Source organism: Paroedura picta, chromosome 11 (genome assembly GCF_049243985.1).
Source record: "Paroedura picta isolate Pp20150507F chromosome 11, Ppicta_v3.0, whole genome shotgun sequence".
Lineage (NCBI taxonomy): Eukaryota > Metazoa > Chordata > Lepidosauria > Squamata > Gekkonidae > Paroedura > Paroedura picta.
In genome coordinates this window covers 11054456-11081734 of record NC_135379.1, presented here as the reverse complement: position 1 = coordinate 11081734, position 27279 = coordinate 11054456, and the positions used below count along the sequence as shown (strand labels likewise).

The following is a 27279-nucleotide window of genomic DNA, read 5'->3' as shown; positions in this document are numbered from 1 at the left end:
CAGGCAGGAGACATTCGGAGGTGGTTTAGCATTGCCTGCCCTCACATCACGACCCTTGTATTCTTTGGCGGTTGCCCTTCGACAGGCTAGCCAAGGCTTCCCCAGATGTCCATGGACTACAATTCCCATGAGCCCCTGCCAGCAAATGCTGGCAGGGGCTCGTGGGAATTGTAGTCCATGGGCAGCTGGAGGGCCGCAGTTTTGACTACCCCTGGCCTAGGTTATCCAGCTGCTATTACCTTATATGGGTCAGGCCAATAGTCTATTTATCCAAGAACGACCCCCTTTAATTGGCAGCAGATTGCTGAGTTTTGGAGAGCTCTTTGGTATTGAGAGCATATTGGACATTTCAAAACCATGCTTCTTTTTGACCCATCAACCTCCATGGACAAAACCGGGGCCAGTGAAAGACCTGCAGCCCCAACTGAGAAGAAAGAGGAGAAGCTAGAGGATGCAGTTCAGGATGGTAGTAAGCTATTTCACACACGAACTACTGGTAACGACTAAACCAAATTCCACTCGAGGAAACTGTTTGTGCAATCAACAATGGTCATTAAGGATTCTGTTGTGTTAAAAGCCCAGAGGAGGCATGGTGCTAGCGGCTGCCAAAGAAAACGGCTGAAACGCTTGGGTTCTCCTTCGCAGCTGCTGCAGAATGCGGCTTTATGTTTATGAAAGGGAATAACACACACTCGAGAGGACAATAATTATAGTATATCCCATTCACTGAAATCTGCTGCCAACAGGGTCTTGTCAGCTGCAGTCCTCTTTAGGCATTCATCCCTCGTGTAAGCAATAATTGTGCAAGCGGGGTCATTTCCCTCCTCCTCTTCCGAGTCAGAAATTCACCTTTTAGATGTGCTGTGGTGTTACAAAAGACAGGACTCCACTGGACATACCCCCACTATGTACTGAAGAATATATTTAAAACTAGGGACAAAGCCCGTTGCCTTCAGGAATACAATGGGCGCTAGATTGGGGTGGAAGAATTCTGCAGATGGCCTTTCCCTCCCCCCAGGACCTGGAAAGGCTGCAGGCTGCAGGGAACTCACTGGCAGAGGCAGCTCTCATGCAGCAGGGATCTGCAGCCTCGGAGGGAAGTGGAAGGAGAAGGGGGTGAGGTCAGGGGTGGGGGACGGTTGGTGATTGGCTGGCTGCTGGACAGACAGGCAAGCCAGTTGGAAGAGGAGGCACTCAAGAGCGGGACAGTGGGTGGGTGTTAAGTGCGGAGTGGCACTTAAGCCATGAGACCAGCTCCTCCTCCAACCCTTTTCCAGAATTATTAAGTGGACAGCCTTTGTCTCAATGGAGCTGGTACCCAAAGCAGATGAGCAACAGGGGGGGAAATAGCATAATTAATACAACAACTAAGCTTAACAATACCATCAAGAAAAATAAGCCAGGCAATTTCTATAACTGAACATAAGGGAAAAGTCAGTGGTTCTGAAGTCCAATGATGAATTCTCAACCAGGACCTGAAAGACTATCTATCTGGTTTAAAGATTATCTATCTGGTTTAACAGCCTCTGGGTAAGGCCAGCATGGTGAAAGGTTCTGGTAGAGTGCTCCAACGGAAAAGAGCAGGAACCTGTTCCTGTGGAGGCAACAACTGCTCACCCTCTTGCCAAAAAAGGGTTAAAAAGAAGACTCTCATGGGGTGAAAGCAGCTGCTGTATACATGGAAAAGGAGTCCTTTAAATCAGGGGTAGTGTGGTCCTCCAGATGTCCATGAACTACAATTCCACGAGTTTGCTGACAGTGACTCATGGGAATTGTAGTCCATGGACATCTGGTGGGCTACAGGTTGAGTACCCCTGACATATATGGCAGCCAGCAAAGAGGAAATTTCCAAGCTATTTTCAATGAATGAGCCTCAGCATGGCCAGGTCAACTGTCTGTGAGAAAGAAGATTCCCCAACCACATGCAGCTGTAGGACAGCTTTCTTTGCCGACCCACTTCTCCAACAGGAGAGCAGGTTCCAACAGAGAGAGATCCGGCTTGATCTACAAAATCAGGCCCAATTCCCCACTCTGCCTCCACAAGCAGCCAGTTGAGTGACCTTGGGCCATTCAGTTTTCTCAGAGCTCCCCGAGCTTCACCTACCTCACAGGGCAGCTGTTGGGGGGAGAGGAAGGGAAGGTAATTGGCAACACCTTTGAGACTCCTTCAGAGAGTAAAAAGTGGGCTACAAAAAAAGCTCTTCAACAGCAGCCTTCCCAATTAGCAAAGCCACTCTCCTGGATTCTACTTTGTGTTGTTCTTCCGTAGTCCACAGTGATGGTCTACGACGGAGGCAGCAGCATCCAGAGGCGTATTGTACGAGATACCATTGTCTGTCACCAGCATATTGATGACACAAAGCTATGATCTCATTAAAGGGTCTCAGATGGGCCCTAAACAGGATGGGTGAGAACACTAAAGACTCACTAAATCCTATGCTTCTGACATCTTATCTCCCATGCTTACTTCCTGAGCTTGGTTGGTTAGAAATCAAAATGCTTTCTGCCCCTTCTCCAAGGACTACCCTTATTTTATAGTCTCAGCTCCAAATCTTCATTCTAACTGCTGCTTATTAACAAATAGTGCAATGGCTAAGTGTATATATCAGACAGGGAGAAGAACTTCTTTTAAAGTTTCCCCCTCCCCTAAGGGTAGAACTGAGGTAATTTAGGCAACTTAAATTGAGTGATGGGATACTTAGTTTCACAAAGATGACATGATGAAGAGCCAATACCAGGAAGATATGAGGCCTAAGACTATTTATGATGTATTTATTCCAGAAAGGAGAAGCGGCGCTACTGGAAATTTGAGAAAAAAGATTAAATTAATTCAGTGAAAACTTGTTTATCTAGTTTCTCAGGGACCTTTTTAGTGGCGCAGGAAAGCTGTGCATGATACATCCGCTGATTTTTATATGCATCAATCTAACAATTTATCTTTCTTCGAATCGCAAGTAGAATTTATATGTTCCAAAAGCCATTTTTAAGCATCACACTCTTTAAATCCTCACCCATCAAAATGAGACTTACCTCCCCTGTAATCATACCCAGGACCGGGTATGCTCAAGAGCGAACCATCTGCATGCCCTTCTCCTAGCGGATAACGCTCACCGATTAAACCAAGCCACCACAAGATATTCCATTTATTTATTTGACAAGCAGCAGTATCATGTTCTTCTTCTTTTTTTTTTTTACATTTTAATGTAGATACAATTATTATGTTATCTGCCATATTACAATATTTAGTCTGTTTTAACTTTTGTCTTTTTAAGATACATTAAAAAACATCAACTGCAAACGTGAGGGGGAGGGATGGAGAGGGGGGAAGCATGGTACCCAACCAAAATTTCCACATTTCAGCAAGACTTCACTCATTCTCTTTTAGTAAAGTTTTTAAGAAATGTCGTAATGACATGAGCTTGGAATATCTATAGGCTTCTTTCTTTCTCTCTCTTTTTTCCTCCTTCCTCATCTGACGCTCATGACGTGGCACTGGTGATGTTGTAAACAGCACTAAAAACAGGGGCTGCCAAGTGACCAATTATGGAGGCACAAAACAGGCCTGCTTTCTCCCCCCTCCCCCCCACAGGACACACCAAGCAGTGACAGCAATGATCTCCGTACAACCATACCTGCCGGGTATTAACCTCATGCTACATAGCTGTATTCGTCTGCTGAAGCCTGGCTCCGCTCTATGTACTGTTTGTCTATCAAAACTTCAATACACTTCTTAATCATGCTGATACTGGGGTTAAACCGAGCTCTTGATTGGCTAATGACCTGTGGGAAGGAAAGAGAAAGGACCTATTATAAGCAAACATCCTATCTAGTTCAAAGGAGAGTTTCAAAGCCTTCAGAAGCAAAGCCTGGGCTGGATTTTGGAACTCCCTGTTTTCAGATATTCAATTGTTTTTTTCTGAAGCAGGGGCCACTTGATGCCATGTTTCCCCCCTCTATAGGAACGGAGGTGTTACCTATGTGGTAAAACGTTACAGCTGAAGCAACTGCTAGGGTGGGGACGACTGGGAAATGAACTGCTGGGGGGATTTGTAGACACTGTTACCTGCTTGTTCAATACATGGCCTGGTCCCCCCGTGCAAACTCCTTCTAAGAACAATTCCAGACTTGCTCGTGAACTAAGTCTGTATGACTAAGCTACGCTACACAGTTACAGCATCGGCTTCTTTGGGAACGCGGCCAGAAATCCCAATCCCCAGATGCCAGGAAACCCTTTTCAGGTGATAAGGTGTTCATTTGCTGGACCACAAAGGATGCAAAACAGTACTTGGTATCAAACTGTATGCTCAACATCCATGTTTCTAAAACTAGAGACCCAGTCACAATGGTGTGCATTCAAGAGTCACCAGTCAGGCCAAGCTATAACGCAGGGGTAGTCAAACTGAGGCCCTCCAGATGTCCATGGACTACAATTCCCTTGAGCCCCTGCCAGCATTCGCTGGCAGGGGCTCATGGGAATTGTAGTCCATGGACATCTGGAGGGCCACAGTTTGACTACCCCTGGCAGAGCAAGCAGATAAATGCTTTAGAGAAATCCTGCGCGGTTCTACCTCCGTGGCATGATTGCTGTGTGAAGCACCGGGATGCTGGCGTGCTTACCTCCTGAATAAGAGCGTTGTGTCGCAGCAGTTTCCGTGCTTTCATGATGCGGACTATAGCAGCTTGAAGGTACATTTTCCTGTCTTCATCTACAGCACTTCTGGTCTGCTCCATTTCCTAAAGCAAGCGAACGACAGCAAGAGATTGACTACTGGGCCACGAAAGTGCCATTCTTTAGCCCAGGGGTAGTCAACCTGTGGTCCTCCAGATGTTCATGGACTAAAATTCCCATGAGCCCCTGCCAGCAAACCAACCAGAGTACCATAGGTTGACTACCCCTGCTTTATCAGGTAAGTCAGGGTGCTCGTATGAGGGCCACCGCCCCATGGGGCGGTGCTTTCAAGCTCATTCATTCCAAAGGTGAACGAAGGGTTATGGCTGGAGAAACGGGTCAGTGCTTGGGAAGCCACAGGGGAGCAAATTCTGAACTTCCTACTGCGTTTTCCCTGGGAACTCAGGACAAAGGACACGATTCTTTTTCGAACCCATCTTGTCAGATTAGAGGCTACCACTCTTTAACAACCATGCCATGCTGGCTCCGCCTACCCTGTGAACATTCGCAGTAGGTTCGGGATGTGAGATCTGAAAGAACACAAGAGCCAGTAGTGTTGTTGTCAGAGTGCTGCCTGGGTTTGGCAGATGTTTATGGGGTAATCCTGGGCCAGTCATTCTCCCTCAGTGTAACACAGTTTACAGGCTTATTATGAGATTAATGGGGGGGGGGAGGGGAGTGGCAGGGAGACTCCCTGAGCACCTTGGAGGAGGGATGGGATTAAAAAGCCAGTCAATAAACAATTACCACAAGATGTTAGGAAGGCCGCAGGCTACACAAGCTTTGATAAAAGGGGCTCAAAGGTTTTTGGCTTGCTCATCAGGTATTAGCCATGACAGATTAATCCTGCCGTGGCTGTGAGTTTCTTGGGCATACGACTGTCAGAAAGATTCAGACAATGTTTCCAGGCTAGCTAGTAACCACTGGGGTCAAGCTGTGCTTTGACGGTGGGAAACCCATACAAGTCTGTCATAAGAGCTGCTTCCCTCTGACCTGACCCCATTACTGGGAAATGGCAGCTTTTAGTATCTTTTTCAAACCCTACAATGCTACAGTACCTTTTGGGATAAGGGCCTGCTCCTGTAAACATTCTGCTTACGCAAAGAGAACTTTTTAAAACTCCTGTCATGGAACAAGATGTAGTTAGGTTTTCAAGGGCTGCTAATGCTGGCAGTGGCAAGCAACTTCTTGTTCTCTCTCTCACGCACAAGGCTGCGGCTAGGTAGTTGAGCCAAGTGGAAATGTTAAAAGCATTTAAGGCAGGGGTAAGTCAACCTGTGGTCCTCCAGATGTCCATGGACTGCAATTCCCACGAGCCCCTGCCAGCAAACGCTGGCAGGGGCTCGTGGGAATTGGAGTCCATGGACATCTGGAGGACCACAGGTTGACTACCTCTGATTTAAGGAACCACACAATGGGAAAGTGACTGGAAAAACTGAAACACATTTCACACATGCCTTTTAGTCTTGCCGACAAGATGCTTCTCACAGGCACGGCCCAACGTTCAGCCAATGTCCGTGTTTTATTTTAAAGACTCTTTGCGCAACTTACTTCATACCTGGCTCCCTTTGTGGGCATGTGATTTAATAAAATAATTTACTGTAAAGTTGCTGGAAATTCTAACAAATATACATTTTGCCTTGTGACCGTCAGGATTCAACCGGGGGAAAAAAGCTGAGGACTGGCTGAATGAAATGCTGTTTGGGAACTTAAGTCAGGGACGTGAAAAATTAGTTTAAAAAACAACTCTTCTTCTTTTCCAAAGCAAGGGACACCCTTCTACTGTGAGCAGGTCCATTCCATGGGCAGAAGGCTCTTCATGCCCTACTGGAAGCATGCCTTCTACCGGTAGCAGAATCAAACCTTTGGGATTAATCCCTGGAGCCTGCAGTATCTTTTAAGGCCTACTTTGAAATCGTTTTTTCGAGAATGACTTCTGTTACTTTACCGCGGCTTGAGAGATCAGTAGAGTAACAATTACAGCATGATTTAACTTTAATTATGAAATTATGACTCAAGAGAAATTAATTCTTAGCTTATCTGGTTATGTATGAGGATGCTTAGGGTTGAAAGGAATGACATTCTGAATGTGATACTCTAGTTCTAAAGTTGTAACGATTAAGGTTGTAATAATAATTAGAGGGGTTTTTGTCTGCCACAAGGGACGTAGTGAGATTTAGGCCGGGTGTGAATAAGAAGCCGGAGAGACAAGGGCACTTTGCTGTGGAACTTATCACTGGCATTCCTTAAAACGGGCCCACAACCCATGTAAACGGGGTCAGTTAGCCTGCCAGAGACTAGCAGCCCAAGTGGGACTGGCACAGGAGTACTAAGCACGTGTAATTATTTTGCACAGGCAGCAGGCCCATTTAAATGGGACATCGAGTGAATACAAAATCCCACAGGAAATCCCACAGGAAACAGCACACTGTGCAATTTTTCTTCAGTGGTGTCACAGGCAGAAAGTCAATTTGGCCTTACTTAATCATCACATTATAACATGAGCAGTTTATCTTTCGCAAGGCCGTCTTAGCGGAATACTCAAACTTACGGAATCAAGAGGTAATGACAGGGTGCCTTCTTTTGCGAAGTTAACTGAATGCCCCAAATTAAAGTTCAGACAATATTATAAAACAATAAACCTACCGACAAAGATTCTCGCCCCTTGTGTGGAACATCCGCATAAGGGGCGAGATTCCTTGTTCCCACGCATGGCACTTCAAACCTGATGACGTAAGAGATGCCAAACAATACTTGCCTGTGGCGTATCTTTTTGCATGGATGTGGTGATTTTAAATTTTGTTCGTTTACTGCTGAAGCTCATATTTAATGAAAAAGTCGATTCTGCCTCCACGTCTTCCTGCAGTAAGAAAAGCATATGCACTTCACTCACACACACACACACACTCACACACACAAATGGTGCCAGATAAATTAGCAGCCAGCCGTTTCTCAAGAAGAGGGAACAGCATGCTTGAAAAACTGCATATGGCTTGCGTCTCTTCTGCTGAAAACGAAACATGTTACCCTTCGTTCTGTTTGGCGCCTGAATTGCTTAGTCAAATGAGGGCATTTGCATATATGTTTAAAATCACTCAGATGTAATACTCATTTTCACTGCACTTGGTGTGGTTGTACCGCAGTGGGGTGAGCCAAATTTGTTAACAAACGTAAACTGCCATAAATAGAACGAAGGGAAAACAATTACGGCACACATGAATAGATCAATTTCGTTGCATTAGGACTGTAAAGAATGAAAATAAACATCTCCTGAGACAATTCAAGCACCTTCTAAGGCAAATAAAAAAGCTGAGATCCTTCCTGATTTGCTTTGTGACAGGGTACGTTAAAGAAATTGTCTTGGTTGCCCTAACCAATTATCTACACCAGGGGTAGTCAAACTGCAGCCCTCCAAATGTCCATGGACTACAACCCCCATGAGCTCCTGCCAGCGAATGCTGGCAGGGGCTCATGGGAATTGTAGTCCATGGACATCTGGAGGGCTGCAGTTGGACTACCCCTGATCTACACCTTTCCAATGTGGACTGGGGTAGTGATCATGCTACATTTTGGAGGACCTGGTCTTTCTTGGAGGGTGAGACACAGAGGGGCGGGAACTTGGGGATTTTCACTGAGTGCTGTGACCACTGGTCTGTTGTATCCTGCAAGATTTCTTCCCTGCCCCCATATTTTAAAGTTCCACAATTAGTCATCAAGAGTTTGCAGCATCCTTGATCTGCAAGTGACACCCAACTCTTCTTTTCATCGTTTTTTAAGGGGACTATGGTTACACCAAGTATCTGAAAGCTGTGATTGGCTGATGAGGATGAACAAACCGAAGCCTAGTCCCGACAAAATGGATGTATTGCTGGTGAGGAGTTCTACTGATCCAGGTTGCAGGAGATAACTACATTCCTCCTGAAGGTTCAGGGGTGCCTCTTAGGGATGCTTCTTGACCCAGTGGACAGGAGTGTCTTCAGCAGCTTCCTGAAGAGATCTGACCTGACTAATTACATGTACCCTTAGGAGATCCAGATGGGACTTCTAGAATACACACTATAAGCTCCCTAAAACTTCAGCATTTTTGCATAGTTATTGCTTAGAACTCACTGCTGGAAATAGACACTGTATTTACTTGAAAGAAAAGTGAGCCCAAATGGAAGACAGATATCCCAAATATAAGAAGATACCGCTAAAAAAAGTTACACCCCCCCCCCGGCCGTCCCCGAAAAAGACTACTATTTTTTTTTTTAATTGGGCACAATTGTAGCTTGTAAGGCATTTCCCCCACCCTTTCTTGATGGCAAATGTGGGGGGAAAAAATACCATAATGCTGTACTGCGTTGGCCATCATTTTGTTGCTGGCTGCAAATTACAGTGCTGGGTAAAGCCAGTGAACATTTCAGGCCAGAATTTTCTAACAGACCACCATTTCTGATATGAACCTAAATGGATCTAGAGATTTTTCTACGCAGTGCTCTACTTTGAGTGACACACATTTGTCAGGTGGCAATGGGCGGCAGGGCCTTTTTTTGTGGTGGCACCAAGATCAGGGAATTTCTTGCCTCGAGAAGCTCAATTAGCCATGCCACAAACTACTTTTGCCGTGTGGTGTTTGAGAAACATGGATTCAAATATATATGAGGCATGGGTATGCTCATTTCATTCTTTGCTTTTTATTTTCAGTAGAAGCCCAATTAATGTAAAAAAAAAATACATAAAATAAAAACCCAAACCAGATTCCTTATTTCTTAAGGAACAGGATTCTAATCCTACAAAAAGAGGTGTCCCCCCCCCCCCCGCAATTAAAACCCCTGTGAAAATGCAAGAGAAATAAAGACATTCTGACAAGAAAATGTCCTACGTCCTTTGGGTGACTTGCCTTGTCTGAATCATGGTTGATCATTTTGACATCAAGTAATGACTTGATAGTTTTCGTCAGCTCCTTCTCGTTCATCTGCGTGCTGTCCTGAAGTTCTTTGTAACTGACTGTTTCGCTGTTGTTGAAGGCGAGCAGCACGGCCATTTGGTACGTCGTCACCATGGCTACGTACGGTTTGCACAAGTAATTCATTTTTACCTCACCTGCAAATTAACGGCACACTTTAGACGCTACCTAGGAAAGGATGACGCAGCCATTGGGAGAAAGCAAGACCATTGCTTCGATGGAGCTCTGATAAGAGGCAGCTGTCTAGGGGCAGGGGTAGTCAAACTGCGGCCCTCCAGATGTCCATGGACTACAATTCCCAGGAGCCCCCTGCCAGCGAATGCTGGCAGGGGCTCCTGGGAATTGTAGTCCATGGACATCTGGAGGGCCGCAGTTTGACTATCCAGGGTCTCAGACACAAAGAGAGGTATATGCCTGTGACTTTCCCCTTGGGAGCCTTTCCACATGCAAAGCAACATGCTTTACCAAGAAGCCCAGGGCACTCCACTGAGGTTGCTATAGTTTCATAAGCACCGCCAGTAAGAACTTATATTCAAAGTCATACACGGAATCTTTTGTTTGTCTTGAGGGCAGACTGGAAGCAGCCCAAAGTCCAGACTAGTGGAGAAGAAGCAACCATCTAATCTATGTTGCAAGACTGTTGGGGAGGGAAATGGGGTGGGGCAAAGTAGCCTGAAAACTGACAAGTGCTATAGAAATACAGTTAGAGTATCTTTTCCAGTCATCTCAATGTTTTAAAGCATTTTTTTGCATACATTTGGCTCCTTTTGACTGCAGAGGGTCCCTTTATGCCTCCGACAGGACTGTAGCAACTATAGTCTGCTATCTTCAATTGCATTTTATGTACATCTGCCTCTCTCAGCGCATACTTTCCTGTTGGCCGTCTATACAGCCCAGCTTTCCTGAATTCCAACCATTATGCAAGACCAAGCTAAGCCAAAAGTTCTGCATGCTTGACCTTAATTTGCTCCGAACAGTATGTCTTTTTTTTCAAACTATGTTATTAAACTGGGTGTTTTGTTTGCAAAATGCCCAGTTAATAATGTCAAGATAAGAGCAATAAATATGGGCAAGAATGTGAGCTAGAAATAAGAGCTCAAAAGAGCTAAAATTAAGACACCTAATTGAAATAATCATCCAAAAAACATATTTAGCTATATTCAGGTGGGTAACCATGTTAGTCTAGAGCAGTGGTCCCCAACCTTTATTAGGCTGGGGACCGGCAGGGCATCGGGCCGCGCCCGCAGGGACCGCGCGGGCCACGCCCACGAGCCGCGCCCGGCCGCGCCCGCGGGCCGCACCCGCGAATCGGGCCGCGCCCGCGAGCCGCGCCCGGCCGCGCCCGCGGGCCGCACCCGCGAATCGGGCCGCGCCCGCGAGCCGCGCCCGGCCGCGCCCACGGGCCGCACCCGCGAGCCGCGCCCGGCCACGCCCGCGGGCCGCAGCCGTGGATCGGGCCGCACCCGCGGGCCGCGCGGGCGCGGCCCGGCCCTGATTCCCTCTCCCCGCCTTCCCGCAGTAAGTAGCTTCCCGGGCCGCAAGCTTGCGGCCTAGGAAGTTTTTTTACTGCGGGGGGGGGCGGGGAGAGGGAGCCGCGGCCCGGCGCCATGGCCTTTGCGGCCCGGCGCTGGGCCGCGGCCCGCAGGTTGGGGACCACTGGTCTAGAGCAACAGAACAAAGTTTGAGCCCAGTGGCACCTTTAAGACTAACAAAGTTTTATTCAAGGTATAAATTTTCATATGCAAGCCCACTTAGGAAAGGGAGGGGGGACTGGTTGCTGGAAAAGGGTGGAAAGAGTCAAAATGCAAAGTGACTGGACGATTATAGCAAATGCTGGCAGGGGCTCATGGGAATTGTAGTCCATGGACATCTGGAGGACCACAGGTTGACTACCCCTGCTTTAGGCAATTGGTAAGATCTATAAATGGCAATAAATAGTGAGAATGAAGTTTGAGTTCAGCAACACTTCTAAGAACAACAAAGTTCAATTCTGGGTATAAATGAGAACGGAGAGACTCCATATCTGTAGATGCAAGCGCCTTTAGATACATTGAAGTGGGGTGTTTGGCTGTGAGAAGTATCTCCCCAGTCCCCAGATCAGAGAAATGCACCCCAAACTACCATACATTTCAATGTGTATTTGTACGCTGATTTATTGACACTGATCTTATCAACCGTCAGCTATAACTGGACAGTTACTTATGCGTCTGGACTCTAACCAGCCCTTTCTGGCAACCAACCCCCCCTCCCCCACCTTCCTATATGCAAAGGTTGAGGAAATTCTAGGGCACTATATCTGACGAAGTGGGCTTGCACACGAAAGCTTATAGTCAGCTACGTAAGAGAGGATTATTTCACTCAACAATATTTAAACTCAGAAAACCTCAAAGGATGGAGAAGTTACAATAAGTGAAAACGATCACTAATGCGCGTTGTGTAGACTTCGTAAGATCAAAAAACAAACATGCACACGCTTATTTTTACCTGTGCAGAGGTAATGTAACCAGGTAAGTTTCCTCCCACTGAAATGCTGACTGTAAAATAATTCAAACTGTAAAACAAAACCATTTTTTTTTCAGTCAAATATTTCCAGAGAGCAAGCCTTCAACCAAGTATCTCAAGACAATTCTGATTAGTTCAGGTTTTAGATGCCAAATAGGCAAAAAAAAAAAAATCCATTACATTTCTAAACAGCAGGAAAAAAAATACAATGTATGTTTGGAAATTCCTTAGCCATATGATGTAGCCTGTGCTAAGAAAGTTCAAAACCGATTAAGGGTTCTAAAACCTCCTCACACCTGTCCTGAAGACTCAAGAGTGGTAACAATACTTAAACCAGTAAAACAAAAAAGTCTTCAGGACATCAAGGAAGAGAATCCATTTCTGATGCAGATGTGATGGAGATAAAGCAAATCCTATATACATACATACACACACACACACACACCAGTACAGCATTATATATACTAAAAATGCATTTCTATAGCACTTTTCAGTGTTCACAACACTTTACAGCAACGCAACACTACAATTTGTTCTCAGACTGAGTTGATATGCTAGGCTCAAGGAGACCTGGGAGCTTCACAGCTGAACAGGGCGTGCAATACTGAAGCCCCCTTAGCAACTGTACTCTCCAAATAAAATCCAGGTCTCCGACCACTGATTTCCCACATTCTTTTGCTGCTGCTACCAGCCCTGAGCCCTCTGGATACAGGGATAAGCAAAGCTAATATCGGTATGACCTTTACACCAGCAATGCAATCCACTGGGCCAAGATCTTCACCGTCACCTACTAAAACACGTGCTTTCAAAATGATTTTGCGTACACCCTTATCCTTGTTAAGCAACATGCCTATCCATGCAGGCCACTTTCACCCCCATTTTGCAAGAGATCTGAGGTTAAGTGGGGGGGGGGAAGGAAAGAAAAAGCAGATTTTCCCAACGTCACATTAGACTTCATGGTCAGGACAGAACCAAGGCCAAGAAGTTCCAGCTCTTTTATAGTTTTTAAAAGACTGACCTGTCCTAGTGATCGGCAGTAATTCTAATCAAGCCTGTGCCGGTAACTTTGAGAGTCTCATTGGGACCGTTTACGCACTGGAGGTTTCATGTCAGGGTGCAGGCTGGGGTTTTAGTCATGGCAGGTTGCCCCACGTCTTCCTGCACCCACAAGGGGGAGCATTTAGCCCAGTGCTCTTCGTCTGCTGCCAATTTGTGCTCCTACACGGGAGCTGGAGCAGTGAAATTCCCAGTGCGTAAACGGTCTGGGTCTCCTCTGAAACACAGCAAAAGGTCACCAGAAGAGACAGCACAATCAAGCTTTGTTGCCCTGATTTTCAAATTTCTTGGAAGTCAGAAATGTGTCTCAAAAACCGCTACTGAGCTCTTGAGCCAGTGGACACTCTCCATGACTGACCTGCTTGCAAAAGGTCTCTGAGTTCCATTATTGGAAGGAAGAGCCCAAAAATGCACAGGCTCATTTCTTCTTGCTTTCCCCACTAGCCGTCAACTTAGAACTTTCAAAGGAAGCTAAGTCACAGGAGGGAAAGAAACAGTGTGAGGCTCTATGCTCCCATGGAAATCTTTAATAATGCAAAAAGAACTGGGAACGTCCTGGATGTTATCGATGGGCAGGGAAACCACTGGTAGGAACAGGAATAGAATTCAGCCATTCTTCAAGTGAATCCTAGTAATACTTTATGAGCCGCATTATACTAATGATGATATAAAAATGGATCACAGTACGAATGCTTTGCTAATTATCCACATTAAAAACAAACCATGTATGCCGTGAATGCGTAATCCCAACAGGTCAAGTGCATACCAAATCTTAATTGGCCATTTCAGTTCTCGTACTAAGAATGTGTTCCATATCTTTCATATTAAGATGTGGGTCATCACTCATAAACTTACGCTAATGGCTCATTAAATTAAACCGATAGCTAAAAATTGAGAGATTATGAAAACGACATCAAAAGAAACCATGGCAATTGAATTTCCACTCCTCGAGGATTAGAATTTATTGGGCCATTCCCCACTGCCACTATAAGATTTCAAAGACAAAATGACTCTGGAGACTTGCAATTTCGGAGTCCCCCACCCCCATCCCTTTGCAGCCAGTCTGAAGCCGGCTCAAGAAAAAAAAGGAAGATTCTAAGTACACTATTTTCCTCTGATCAAATAAATAAATAAATAAAAACAGGATTTAGAAAGCAAATTGTCAATTAAGGCAACACATTTAAAACAGCACGGTCTTGACACTCTTATTATGGCTGTTGCTAGAATTCCAGTTCAGAAGAGAGAGAGAGAGAGAGAGAGAGAGAGAGAGAGAGAGAGAGAGAGAGAAAGGAATCACAAAGCAAGATAATGTAATAGTCCTCTCTGTATTATTAGTGAAAGTCCAAATAAAATATTTTTTTAATTATTTTATCAAATAATGATAAAGAGTCAACCAAAACGGGATCTTAGGTAAATAACCTGCTTTCTATGTATCTTCATCAGTGGTTGCTCTTCCAATGTGCCCCATGTTATGAAATCCCCAGACTGTGATGAGCATTGGCCAATGTGATACATATCATTACAACATAACTACATTGGAAGAGCAACCACTGATGAAGATACGTAGAAAGCGGGTTATTTACCTAGAATCCCGTTTTGGTTGACTCTTTATCATTATTTGGACTTTCACTAATAATACAGAGAGGACTATTACATTATCTTGCCTTGTGATTCCTTTTTATTTCCTTCAGAATTCCAGTTTAGCCTGTCTGCAATGGAAGGCTGATGACAACCAGCCATTTGCCTATCAGTATCCCCATTATGATTCAATCTGCGGGTTCATCAAGCCCCAGAGAAGTATAGAGGGGAGCAAAAAAGGTTCCCTTTAAAGCTGTCACGGGTTGCCCCAGAAAGCCCGTCTGATATCGCGCAGAACTCATGTGGTTTCCCTTCTTGCTTCGTTAGAGGATTTCACAGGGATGAGCAAAACAGGAATTCAGATTCTGGCCGGGAAGCCGGCCGTGGCCTGACATTTTTAATGAGACAATTATTAGCATTTCTTAGACATGTGCATATACACAAAACCATTTAACAACGATTCCTCCTGGAAACCTGCATGGAATGTTTTAAGAGAATTTGGCACGGAAGACCTTCAGAGCAGTCTGCATAGCAAATTTCTAAATCTTCTGCTCCATCAAAGAGCGCAGAGCTTTGGGGAACGCACTTCTGCTTTTTAGGTTTGGTTGACAATCTCAAAATGCGGTCGGATCTAGCATGAACAATCCAACCCTACGTCTCCATTGCTCGTCTCCCCACCCCTTAGTCTATTCCACTTCACATTAAGTATTCCCTACCCGCTTTCCAAAACCTTAGAGAAAACATCACATGACCAATGCAGCAAATACTGGCGACAGATCTGACTAGGGACCTTCAATTCTGCCGCAAACGTAAAAGCAATCTTTTGGTGTCTCAAAGGCCCCCAAACTGGGAGCTGTTGCCTACCCAGTACAGTTCAGTTCCCGGGTATTCATGATATGCATACCATGATAATTAAAGGCTTGTACTTGCATACTGCCCAATTCTGTTATCACAAGGTTCAAATTGCATTTCACTACATGTGTATGGAGAGCCTCTTGTGGTGCAGAGTGGTAAGGCAGCAGACATGCAGTTGGGAGCTCGATCCCAGCAGCCGGCTCAAGGCTGACTCAGCCTTCCATCCTTCCGAGGCCGGTAAAATGAGCACCCAGCTTGCTGGGGGTAAAACGGTAATGACTGGGGACGGCACGGGCAAACCACCCCGTATTGAGTCTGCCAAGAAAACGCTAGAGGGCGTCACCCCAAGGGTCAGACATGACTCAGTGCTTGCACAGGGGATACCTTTATGGAGAGAATAATAGAAGCAGCTTTACATGGTTTGTTTAGGATGTTGGATTTGATGGATCTGATCCAGCAGGGCTCTTCTTATGTTCTTAGGGCTTGCAATTCACATTTCAGGGACATGCCTGCTCAATCTGCACTGCAGACCAAGCCCTGACAATCCAAATAAAATCCTACTACGCATGTGAAGAGGAGGGAAGCCCAAAACGAACAGCAGGGAAGACTAGCAGTTGCAGCCTGGCTCCTGGATTTTCTTCTCTCCTGCCTCTATTTCTAATGTCTAGATAGAAATGCAGGTGGTCAGATAATCAAGGAGCAGGAGTAACATACAGGCTGTATTTGGGCTCACTGTTCCATTTGAAGTTGGTGCTGCATGTATTATCTATGGCCCGTAAAGAAATCTGGGGGGGGGGGGAAATGACTGGCTTTTCCAAGACCAAATTACAAGATCTGCCCTAATTACAAGCCACTGATTACTGAAACAACCTTCACGGGAACCTGTGAAGAAAATCTGGAACAAGAACTGCCTGTACTTTAAAACTAGCTCTCTTCTAGAGACACGCTACACATCCCAGCTAGGAATGTCCATCTTCTCATCACCTAGGTCAGAGTAATGTTCTACCTACTTCTAGTTTTGACCACCACTTTGTGAAGAGATGCTTAAATCTGAAGTTGTGGATGCCTCCCATTTCCTAGTAAAGCTCTAACATCCTAACAGGGAAGCACTCGATGAGTGATACAAATCAGGGTCAAGGAATAAGACAGAAGAAGGCGGCCATAACCAGCAGGCAAGGCCAGGCTCCTTGTACCTTTAGAGTTGATTTTTTTATGGGACAGTTTGGTTCCTCACCTGTCAACTGGCCTTCTTATAAATACAATCTGCCAGTCCTGGCACTGCTGAGAAGTCCTGGGCATGGGTGTTGCAAATGAGGTAGCTATTTAGAACGCTCTTGGAATCCAGGGGCCAGCCCATAAAGGCAGAGAGTATTTCATACTCCTGGCAGATTCCACCCCCCCCCCATATTTAATGGTTATTTAGCAACAGCAGGAACTTAAAGTTGAGTGCAGGGCTCCATGAAGAAGATAAACCTCTCATGGGAAAGGAACAGAAGGTCTCCATCTACACTTAGCCCACCAATCCTGAGACTGTGTGGGTCAGGCAATGAAGGACAAAAGGCGTTTGGGGTGAAAGGCTAAAAGCAAATTTGGGGGCAGTTGAGAATATCCTAGGGGGAAAGAGACAGGGAGATAGGAGAGGCATGCCAGCAGAAAGGCCTCAGCCCATAAGCTGAGTGTAAACCCAACCATTGGAACTAACAAGCAAACAGATACATTTTCTCCAACACCTTAAAGGGAACTAGACCAAGATCTTCAGGACCCCACTACAATTTTCTAACATCTGAATAAGCACAGAATGTAGAGGATTCTTTTAATTTAACTGGTCACTTGGAAACGGAACAAGCTATTCAAAGGCTTCTTTCTCTGCTCTGACAAAGCTGGAGCAAAAGGTCCGTTTTTCAAGTGCACAGGAGGTCTAATAAGTGGTCCTTGAGAGCACAAGGTATTATGTTAAAAGGAGTAAACGGGGCTTCGGACATAGGGCGGTCTACAAGCAAGTTTTTATTTTAGGGGGAAATAACATCCCCCCCCCACTCCCCAATGCAGCAGATGAAGGCCAGATGCTGAAAAGATGAATCCACACAGCCATTGTTCTTTCAAGGAATGCTTTTCCTGGATTAGTGCAAAAAAATCTTAAGCATGCAGTCTGGCTCCCACAAAGGGGTACTGAAGAGAGCAGGGTGGGGTAGAAGGTGGCTTTGAATGCAATCAAAAACAGTCCAGAGAACCCAAAATTGGGCTCAGGAGAGAACGCACAGATTGTATTCTTTTTTTCCTGCTAGCTTAGAAATAAAGGAGAAACAATCTTTCCTAGGTGAGCAGGTGGTTTCTGTGTTAGACATAAAAGATGAGAAAAACAGTGAACCCAACAACAGAATTTCTGAGATGTAGCTAATTTATTGATGTAGCAACTCTCCATCTGGGAAAACCCGCAGTAAATACCTCAAAGCTGGAAGGATACCTAGGTGCCTTCTGGCCAAAGCCAGTATAATTACAAATAGAGAATGTAGTCATCTTCTCTATTTTTTTTTTGGGGGGGGGAATGTTTGAACTTCGAAGAAAGAATAAATAAATATTAAATAGCAATTTTGAAGCAAGGAAGGGCTGTTTAATGGAAATTCATAACTAGGTGGCCATATTCAAAGTCACGGCTTTCCTGCTTCACACCGGGAGGTTAATGCTACAATACTCAGAGAATACCATACTCCTTCCATTTACTCCCTCAACAATGAAAGGCCATTGGAAAGCACCTGAAGCTAACCTGGCCTTTGATTACCATGATGCAATATCACCTGGAGCTAACCTGGCCTTTGATTACCATGATGTACTATGCAATGTAAATGATTTTCATACAGCTGCATGGAAAAGTGAGGCAAGCTAAACCCTATCTTTAGACGGTTATCAAATCTGCAAGAAAGCTCCTACTAACCTACCATCTGTACACTTTTTTCCAGTTCCTGAGGAATTGCAAACGTTGACGAAGGAGCCTGAGTTAAGGGCCACGCACCAGCCTGGAAAAGAAGCACATCGATACATAAGCCATACGATTCAATTCTTTTTTAAAAAGAGCATCTAAAAAGCTGCAATTCCTAAGCATTCCACGATAACCGAGTTTGACCCGAACTCTTTACAACAATCTTATTTCAGATGATGATGATCAAGCACAGGAAGGGACCTTCCAAACACATTTTTAAAAGTATATTTGCAAATGCTGGTGTGCTGAATCTCGATCAAGGCTGAGAGGAGAGGGAAACTAGCACCAGTTCCCCAGGTTCAGTTGCAAATAAAATAAATAAAACAGGGAGAAACAATGTATGGAAAAAAAGATGCATTGCATTATTATGTTACTTTGCTATTCAGCCTTTAAAAAAATACACAGGATGGCCATTAATAGATTTCTAGACATCATATTGACTTTGGCCCTAGCTTTTAAAGGAATCAGCCAGAATGTTTTTGAAGGCTTATGTTTACTTTCCATTCACCAGGGGCTTTAACTTGCAGAAGCTTCCAGAGATCTATACCCCTCTGCAGTCCGCTCAATATTTCATCCCACCCCATTCAGCTCAGGCTGAATGCCCCAGCGGGAATGGATGAGAAATGCCTTGAGCAATGAGCTTGCAAAAGGGCCCAGAGGAGAAAGAAGGCAGGGTAATGCCGAAGCTGGCGAAAGTCAGCATGGTAGAGGTTTGCAACCCTGCCATCTTCTCCTCGTCTTGGTTCTTTTTACGCCACTCAACCAGATATTACTTATTTATTTATATTTATATGCCACTTTCCTTCCTAGTGAGAAGCCAAAGTGATTTACAACACCATTCCCCCTTCTCCATTTTATCTTTGCAACCACAACCTTGTGGAGTAAGTGAGGAGGAGAAATTGTCACAGACCCAAGGTCACCTGCTTGTCACAGAGTGGGGATTCCAAACCTCTTCCACTCAGTCCAACACTCTAACTCAGGGGTAGTCAAACTGCGGCCCTCCAGATGTCCATGGACTACAATGCCCAAGAGCCCCCTGCCAGCGAATGCTGGCAGGGGGCTCATGGGAATTGTAGTCCATGGACATCTGGAGGGCCACAGTTTGACTACCCCTGCTCTAACTGCTACAGTCAGGCTGGCCTTGGGCAGGCACTAACGTAGCGCCCTTGACAACTGCTAGGCAAGCACAAAAGATGCTGTAAGCCAGTGGTTCTTAACCTTCCTAATGTTGCGACCCTTTAATACAGTTCCTCATGTTGTGGGGATCCCCAACCCTAAAATTATGCAGGTGTTCTTTCACAGAAATTAAACCGAAACTGACCAATGGCGTGAAGATCCATTGTTCATGATTGTATATAAATTGTATATAAGTTGGCAGGCGGCTTCAGGAGGAGCGGCAACAGTAGTGCCCCCCCCCCCGGCCAAGCTGCTCACCCTGTCACGACCCCTGCGAAAGGGTCGTTCAACCCCCAAAGGGATCCCGACGCCCAGGATGAGAACCACTGCTGTAAGCCTACTTGTCATTGCATGCGTGTAGCATGTATGTTCAGAAAATTCCTGTTTTGTTTTACAAGAGGTGTTTGTTTTGTCTGCCCCGGAACCTGTAAAGCCATTGTTCTAAACACACTTCAAAATAAGTCCCACTGAAATATCTGGGATCGATTTCAACATACGAATGTTGGTTCAAAGGGCCCTAATTTAAACACCGAATACAACCTCCTGCAAAACCACGTAGGCATATATATATATATGTGATATAATAGCAATGCAAAGTACGCACACAGAGGCATGCTTCAATACCTGAAGAACATATATCTGGAAACTAATTCCCAAATCGACAACGGTGTCTTGGTTTTTTATGAAGTTGTTGAATTTGTTGTTCAGATCAGCACTGACGCTCATATCTGTGTACATTCGATGGAGCTTGCTGGTGAACTCATAGCCACAGGCTTGCTGGGGAAAACAAACACGATGTGAAGTTAAGGCAAAAGGCTCATGAATATTAAACGACTAGCTTTAGAGAACCCGACAAAATATAGCGGACTAAAAAAAAACCCAATCTGTTTTGTTAGTTACTCTTTTTTTTTCTTAATTAAGTTGCCAAAGACAGGGCACAATATAAATCCCAAAATAAAGAAAAAATAAAGAAAAAATTTCAAAATATTTCCATTATAGGATGAGAACAGGCACATGACACCTCCTATGAAGACCAAAGGCCCAGGTGCCGCCACCACTGCATCTCCCATCCTTTCTGCTCGACAGAAAACTGAAGAGTTGGTTTTCATCCCCTGCTTTTTACTACCTGAAGGAGTCTCAAAGCGGCTTGCAATCGCCTTCCCTTCCCCACTCCAGGCACCCTGTGAGGTAGGTGGAGCGACTGGCCCAAGGTCACCCAGCTGGCTGCACGTGGAGGAGCAGGGAATCAAACCCGGCTCTCCAGATTAGAGGCTGCTGCTCTTAACCGCTACACCAAGGTGGCTTTTCTCAGCCCCACCTATCTCAAAGGCTGTTTGTGGGAAGAGGAAGGGATGGCGATTGTACCACAGGCAATGGAAACTATGCTTTACTGATCTGTATGCAGCTTAGGACGGAAAGCAGATATAGTCTCAGGCCCCTGAAGCTGACAGCTTGAAACACCTTGGTGCCATCTGCTGGCTGTGTTTTAACACGACAGCCTTCCAGCACCTAAAGGCAAACCTATACGGCAGTGGTCCCCAAGCCGCGGGCCGCAGCCCGGCGCCGGGCCTCGGCTCCTTCTTCCCTCCCCCCCCTGAAGCGAGAAGCTCGCCAGGCCGCAAGCAAATCGGCCGCCAAAGCGGCCGATTAGCTTACAGCCCGGCAAGCTTCTCACTTCGGGAGGGGAGGGAAGAGAAGTTTGCCGATTTGTTCGCGGCCCGCAGGGGCCGGGAGGGGAAGCCGCGGCCGCCGGCATGGCAGCAGCGCAAACGTGCGTGCGCGGACTGCCGCGCAAACACACATGCGCGGCAGTCTGCGCATGTGCGTTTATGCTGGGGCTGCCGCGCATGCGCGGGCCCCCGGGCCACCCTCTCCATCCACTACTCCACAGCGGTCCGCGGCAAGCGGAAGCTTGCGGACCGCTACGGGACATAACCCATCACTGGACTGCTATTGGAACAATTCAAAGTAGGTTACCAAATTTAGCCAGAGATGTCCCAAGCATGAAGCAGCATGAAGCATGAACATGCTTAAAGCACGAACCAAGGCGACTACTTGAGAATTCTTGCATGCCTCGGAATTACCTTCAATTTGTTAATCATCGCTTCTTCGGAGTCCATGGACATGGACAAGCCATGGATGAGCCGTTTCGCCAACATCCTGGCATAGAACTAGACCGAGGGAAAAGAAAAGCGCTCAGGATTTGTCTTCTTTTTAATTTATGTCGACGGCTCTCAAAAGCAAAAGTAAAATGAGCATCTAAAAGGGCCGCTCACCTTTTGGAAAACATCTTTGTCATCAATGTACTTGAAGACAGTAATGAAGCTGGTAAGCTTGTCTTCTACTTCGTTCTCCGTCATGCCTTTTGCCGATTTTTTAAGCAAGTTGTCGCAATACTTGGCCAGCTCAAGTGAAAAAGAAGGGATATTTGTCAAGGGGCTCGTTCATAGCAATGGTCAGGCCACGTTAAGAGAAAAGGGACCTCCTTTGTGAAGCGATGACATCTTGTAACAAATACTTCTAACACATGTAGCATTTCAAGGCTTCAAAGCTTTTGACACATGCTTTCAGTAATCCTTACAAAGACTTTATATGTCTCAGACTCAGAAAACCTTTATTGGCATACACATTTTATATGTCTAAACATGTGGGCTACATTCACACCACCATGCTTGAATAAGGAGAAGGGCGGTTCAATTTCCATGGGGACCCCATTCCAGATTCAGTTCCATTCACCACATCTCACACCACCAATGAGGTTCCTTTAGCCCAGGGGTAGTCAACCTGTGGTCCTGCAGATGTCCATGGACTACAAGTCCCATGAGCCCTGCCAGCAAATGCTGGCAGGGGCTCATGGGAATTGTAGTCCATGGGCATCTGCAGGACCATAGGTTGACTACCCCTGCTTTAGCCCATATTGATGCAGAGGAATGCAGCCAAGAATCCAGTTAAATAGATAAACAATTCTGTTTGCAGTTTCTGGAAGCCACCCTGCTTTAATGTTGGACTCTTACTTAGATGCACTGGCCTTGAAAGGCCTTTCAGAAACTAAACTGGACAATAATACGATCTGAACTAAGTTCATAGTTTAATTGTAAAACTTAAAAGAGGCATATCACTTACCAGCTCAGGTGCTTTGCAGATGGACTTTGGTTCCCTATAATTCACTACTGACGTCAAAGCCTAGTTAGGAAAAAAGAAACATTTGTAAAGGTTTGGCTTGTATGCCCTGCAAGGGGAGTTGGGTTTAGGGAACAGAACTTCAAGTGCATTGTTATGGCTCAGCTCAAAGCCTAATGTGAAGCCATGACTTGGCTTGTGGGCAAGTGCTCGGCCCCTGGTTTGCCTTGTCAAGGGATGGCCTTCTGGCCTTTGGCTTAATCCAGGCATTTTTGTAGCCGGATTAAAACGGGATGTCTGTGTTTGTCCGCTATGTGGAGCAATGGTTAAAACAAACTGCAGTTAAGCCACCTGCAAGCTATGATTTGACAGAGCCAAACCGCAGTTAGTAAGTAGCCTGCATTCAGTCACACTAACCAAAGTTAGTTTATAGTTTGAACAGAGCTCACATGAGAGTTTGCGCATGAGAGAAAGGAATGCACATTTTCCCTTCTATCAAATGCTTCTCTGGAGAACTACTCAACTTTTAGAAACACCTCTTCACAACATTTTAAATCCTGGCCCATATGTCCTTTTATGGATCTTTGTGCTTCAGCAAATTAGGCTAATATAGTATTGTAACAGGGATTTGCTAATTATTTATAAGATCACTTGCATTATCACTGGATTTCAATGTTTTTATTTACAATATATGCATTTGCTTCTAAGTGATCTTCAAAATATGAAACCGAAACATGACGTAGAACTATGTCAAGTGAGTAAAATAATTCACAGCAGCTTAATTCATGGTAAACTAGAGTCAAGTTCATGACTGTTGCTCAGCATCTCTGCCTGATGAACTCAACAGAATTATCCACAGAGCAACTTTCTATCCCCTCCCTCAATTGATAATACAGCCTTCTCGCTATGGTTACCTTATCAAGGGCACTCATAAAGCGCTGATCCCCATTCAAAATGGTGTTGATGAGCTGAACAAATTTGCTGTGCACTTCCAACACTGACTCCACAAATTGAGTGGGCATCTGAGGACAGAATCACAGGTTTGATGAACACAACATAAGCCAAGTTAAATGGCAAAATTGGAAGTTTCAAGAGCAACGTTTAGCAAACTATTCCAAGTTGCTGGATACAATGGTCACGTTCATTTTATACAAGAATCACAATAAAACATTCACCAAATACCTCTTTTTTTCCTAACGAGAAGCAGGGTTTGTATAGATTCCACAAAACAGCAATAAGATCTGCCTTTAAAGTGATGACTCATTTTACAACATTCGGGTCAGGAGAGTTCCATTCTATGGTGTCCCTGGTATTAATGGGCATTTCAGAACAGGTTGTCAATTGCCCAAATCTACGCTTAACCAGAAAGAGATTAAGGGAGCACCTCTAATGGGAGAAAGTGCCGTTGAGCCCCAACCAGAGGCAGGGCCTTCCCAGCCCTGGCACCAACCTGGTGAAATGACCTCCCCAGTGAGGTCAGGGTCCTGTGGGACCTAATGCATTTGTGCAGAGCCTGTAAGACAGAGCTATTCTACCAGACCGACGGCTGAGGCCTACAGAAGTCCATCGATCGCAGGCCTTCCTACAAGCAATATTGAAAACATCATCTGTACCCCCACCAATATTAACAAGTGAGTGTTGCACTCTATTCCACAATCCCCACTGGTACTGGAAACAGACCGAAAATCATAAGTGCCTTGATAGTTTTAAATTTAATTGTTTTAAATGAAATAATGATTTAAACCTGTTTCATTATGAACTGTTGTGAGCTGTCCTGAGCCTTTGGGGAAGGGCAGCCCATCAAACAGATTATAAATAAATAGCCGATTTACCTGTGAGGTTTTCACGGCAAGAGATGTTCAGAGGTGACTTGCCATTGCCTGCCTCAGTGCAGTGACCCAGGGCTCCCTGGGGAGGCTCCCATCTAACCAAGGCTGAGCCTGCTTAATTTCCAAGATCTGATGAGATTGTGCTAGCCGGGGCCGTCCAGGTCAAGGTAGGGGTACCACTGTGTACCTGCTTTTTAAAAGGTAAAGGTATCCCCTGTGCAATCACCGAGTCATGTCTGACCCTTGGGGTGACGCCCTCCAGCGTTTTCATGGCAGACTCAATACGGGGTGGTTTGCCAGTGCCTTCCCCAGTCATTACCGTTTAGCCCCCAGCAAGCTGGGTACTCATTTTACCGACCTCGGAAGGATGGAAGGCTGAGTCAACCTTGAGCCGGCTGCTGGGATTGAACTCCCAGCCTCATGGGCAAAGCTTTCAGACGGCTGCCTTACCACTCTGTGCCACAAGAGGCTCTGTACCTGCTTTTAGGTCATGGATAATGCGTACACGTGGTGGTTTCCCACTATATGTGGCTGCTGAACTAGAAAAACACAACTTTCCCAACTGCATGTCCTTTACTTTTTTGATTATCCTCTGGTCCTGCCCTTCCCAATGCAGAGATACTCACGTTTTCCTGAGAAAGATTGCTGGTTGCTCTAAGGCCCTCATCATGGATATGGTTTTGTAGTTCCTGAATCATATGAGGTAAGCCACTTGGCACAGCATGAAGCAACGTATACATGTTTGCCATGTCTGCAAGAAAGACAAGGTCTCGGTTCACAGAGTGTGCTTTAAAAACAGAGTGTTCCCAAGTCCGTAAGCTTCAAGGCAGCAGAATGATTTAAAAGCTGCTCTCTTTAGTCTAGATCCAACCCAGTATCTTCGAAGTTCTGCTCAGACTCGCTCCGGTGCTTGTCTGAGAGGACTGATGGAGTGCTTTCAGTTCTGGCAATCACAGCATCCAGCCTGACTGACAGACACTGGCTACTTGCATGCCCGGAGGTTTCTGTAAGGGCCATTTCCAACCGGCCTTGCTCTATGGCTTGTGGGAAGCCAGGTCCTTTTGTGGTTGGACCTCACTCCCCACCAAGATTTCCTTGTTACCATCTCCCCCTCTCCAGATGCCTTACAACTGAGTTGTTAAGCACATGTTGAGAATCTGCATGCATTACCCTCTCTTGGTTTCTGCACTTTCCAGTTTAGAAAAAGGACGGGGTAGACTTAGTTTTCCCCTGCAGGTATTCCCCTGCTTCCAAAGTCAAAGTGCAAGCAGTGTGCCAAAGCAATTCCAGAGGGACCCAATAAAACATTATGATACTCATCAGAATGGATCTCCCTATCTGGATTGGGGCACTTATATTAGTACAAGACAACACATCTAAAAGAACTGCTATAGACGTACAAGTCTGTACTAATCAAGCATCGGGAAGGCAGAATATTTTTACCCTTAATTCATGTAGATTCAATAACATTTTACCATTTCTCTTCTCCTGTCGGATGATGTTATGGCATTCCGCATGAAGGAACTGTAAGTGATCTGCTACCATTCGTTGCTGGCATTCGTTAATTACTTTCCCATAGGAGCTGGGGTTTAGATACTTTCGACATCTCATCTCTTCATCTTTTAATCTACATAAAACCTAAAAGGCAATTTTTTTGTTTGAAGACACTGAAAACGATGAAATGTCGCAGACCTATTTAGGAGCAGGAAGTACTTTTCAGCTTGAAATAACCATCAAAGGTTCCATTTCTCAAACCACTCAGTCCAAAAAAGGGTCGTAACTTTGATATAAATGGGGTGGGGGGTAGTAAATTATGGCCCACCTGGAGTCTACAGGGAAATTTTCTGTGGACCGACCATCATCTATTAGTGGGCGGCAAACTTGCAAAAAACTGCTAGATTAAATGGACTCTGATCCGACAGAACCTTCTCAAGCAACTGCATGCACTCAAATCCCTCAGCATTTTTCTATCTTAATTACTGAAGAGTTTCCACATTTGCAGGACATTGCCTTTTCAAGCGTGCGACTCGTAAGAGCAAATTCAACATATTATGGGTAATCTTACACGTGTCGTGACAAGACTGCATCCTACGCTGCTTAAGGAAGAAGAGTGTACTGTTGGACTGTTACTGGCTGTTGTGTGTCTTCCGGGCTGCGTGGCTGTGGTCTGATAGTTTTAGTCCCTGACATTTTGACAGTAACTGTGGCCGGCATACTCTACCTTCTCCCTACGACTGTGTACGTTCCAATAGAACCTGCATTCACATGAATGTGTGAATCTGCCCTATACCGAGTCAGACCCCTGGTCCGTCAAAGACAGAAGTGTTTACTCAGGCTGGCAGTGAGCCTTGAGAGTCTCAGACAATGGTCTTTCATATCAGCTACTACCAGATCTTTAAGCTGGAGGTACTGATTGAACCCAGGACCTTCTACATGCCAAACGGATGCTGTACCACACAGCCACAGCCCCTATGCTAAAAGAGTTTAGAATCACAATCTGCCCAAGGGTTTCCTGCTTTCCAAGTATCTAATTCTACACATTATAAATGCAACAAGGATTTGAAATGAA

At 45.4% G+C, this 27279-nt stretch overlaps 1 protein-coding gene across 3 annotated transcripts in view; it reads right to left on the bottom strand.

The window, feature by feature from the left end:
- Positions 1–3128: 3128 nt before the first annotated feature.
- Positions 3129–27279, bottom strand: part of CUL2 (cullin 2) — a 44729-nt gene continuing 20578 nt past the window's right edge. For all 3 annotated transcript variants that reach the window (XM_077304795.1, XM_077304794.1, XM_077304796.1), the window contains 13 exons: positions 26186–26348; positions 25337–25461; positions 23796–23903; positions 22885–22944; positions 22038–22166; positions 21846–21932; positions 20386–20538; positions 18545–18622; positions 12102–12168; positions 9548–9754; positions 7428–7525; positions 4618–4734; positions 3129–3780 (listed from right to left, as the gene is read on the bottom strand). In XM_077304795.1, coding sequence (XP_077160910.1) covers positions 3649–3780; positions 4618–4734; positions 7428–7525; positions 9548–9754; positions 12102–12168; positions 18545–18622; positions 20386–20538; positions 21846–21932; positions 22038–22166; positions 22885–22944; positions 23796–23903; positions 25337–25461; positions 26186–26348 — 1524 coding nt within the window. In that variant the 3' untranslated portion in view covers positions 3129–3648. The remainder of the gene's footprint in view (positions 3781–4617; positions 4735–7427; positions 7526–9547; positions 9755–12101; positions 12169–18544; positions 18623–20385; positions 20539–21845; positions 21933–22037; positions 22167–22884; positions 22945–23795; positions 23904–25336; positions 25462–26185; positions 26349–27279) is intronic.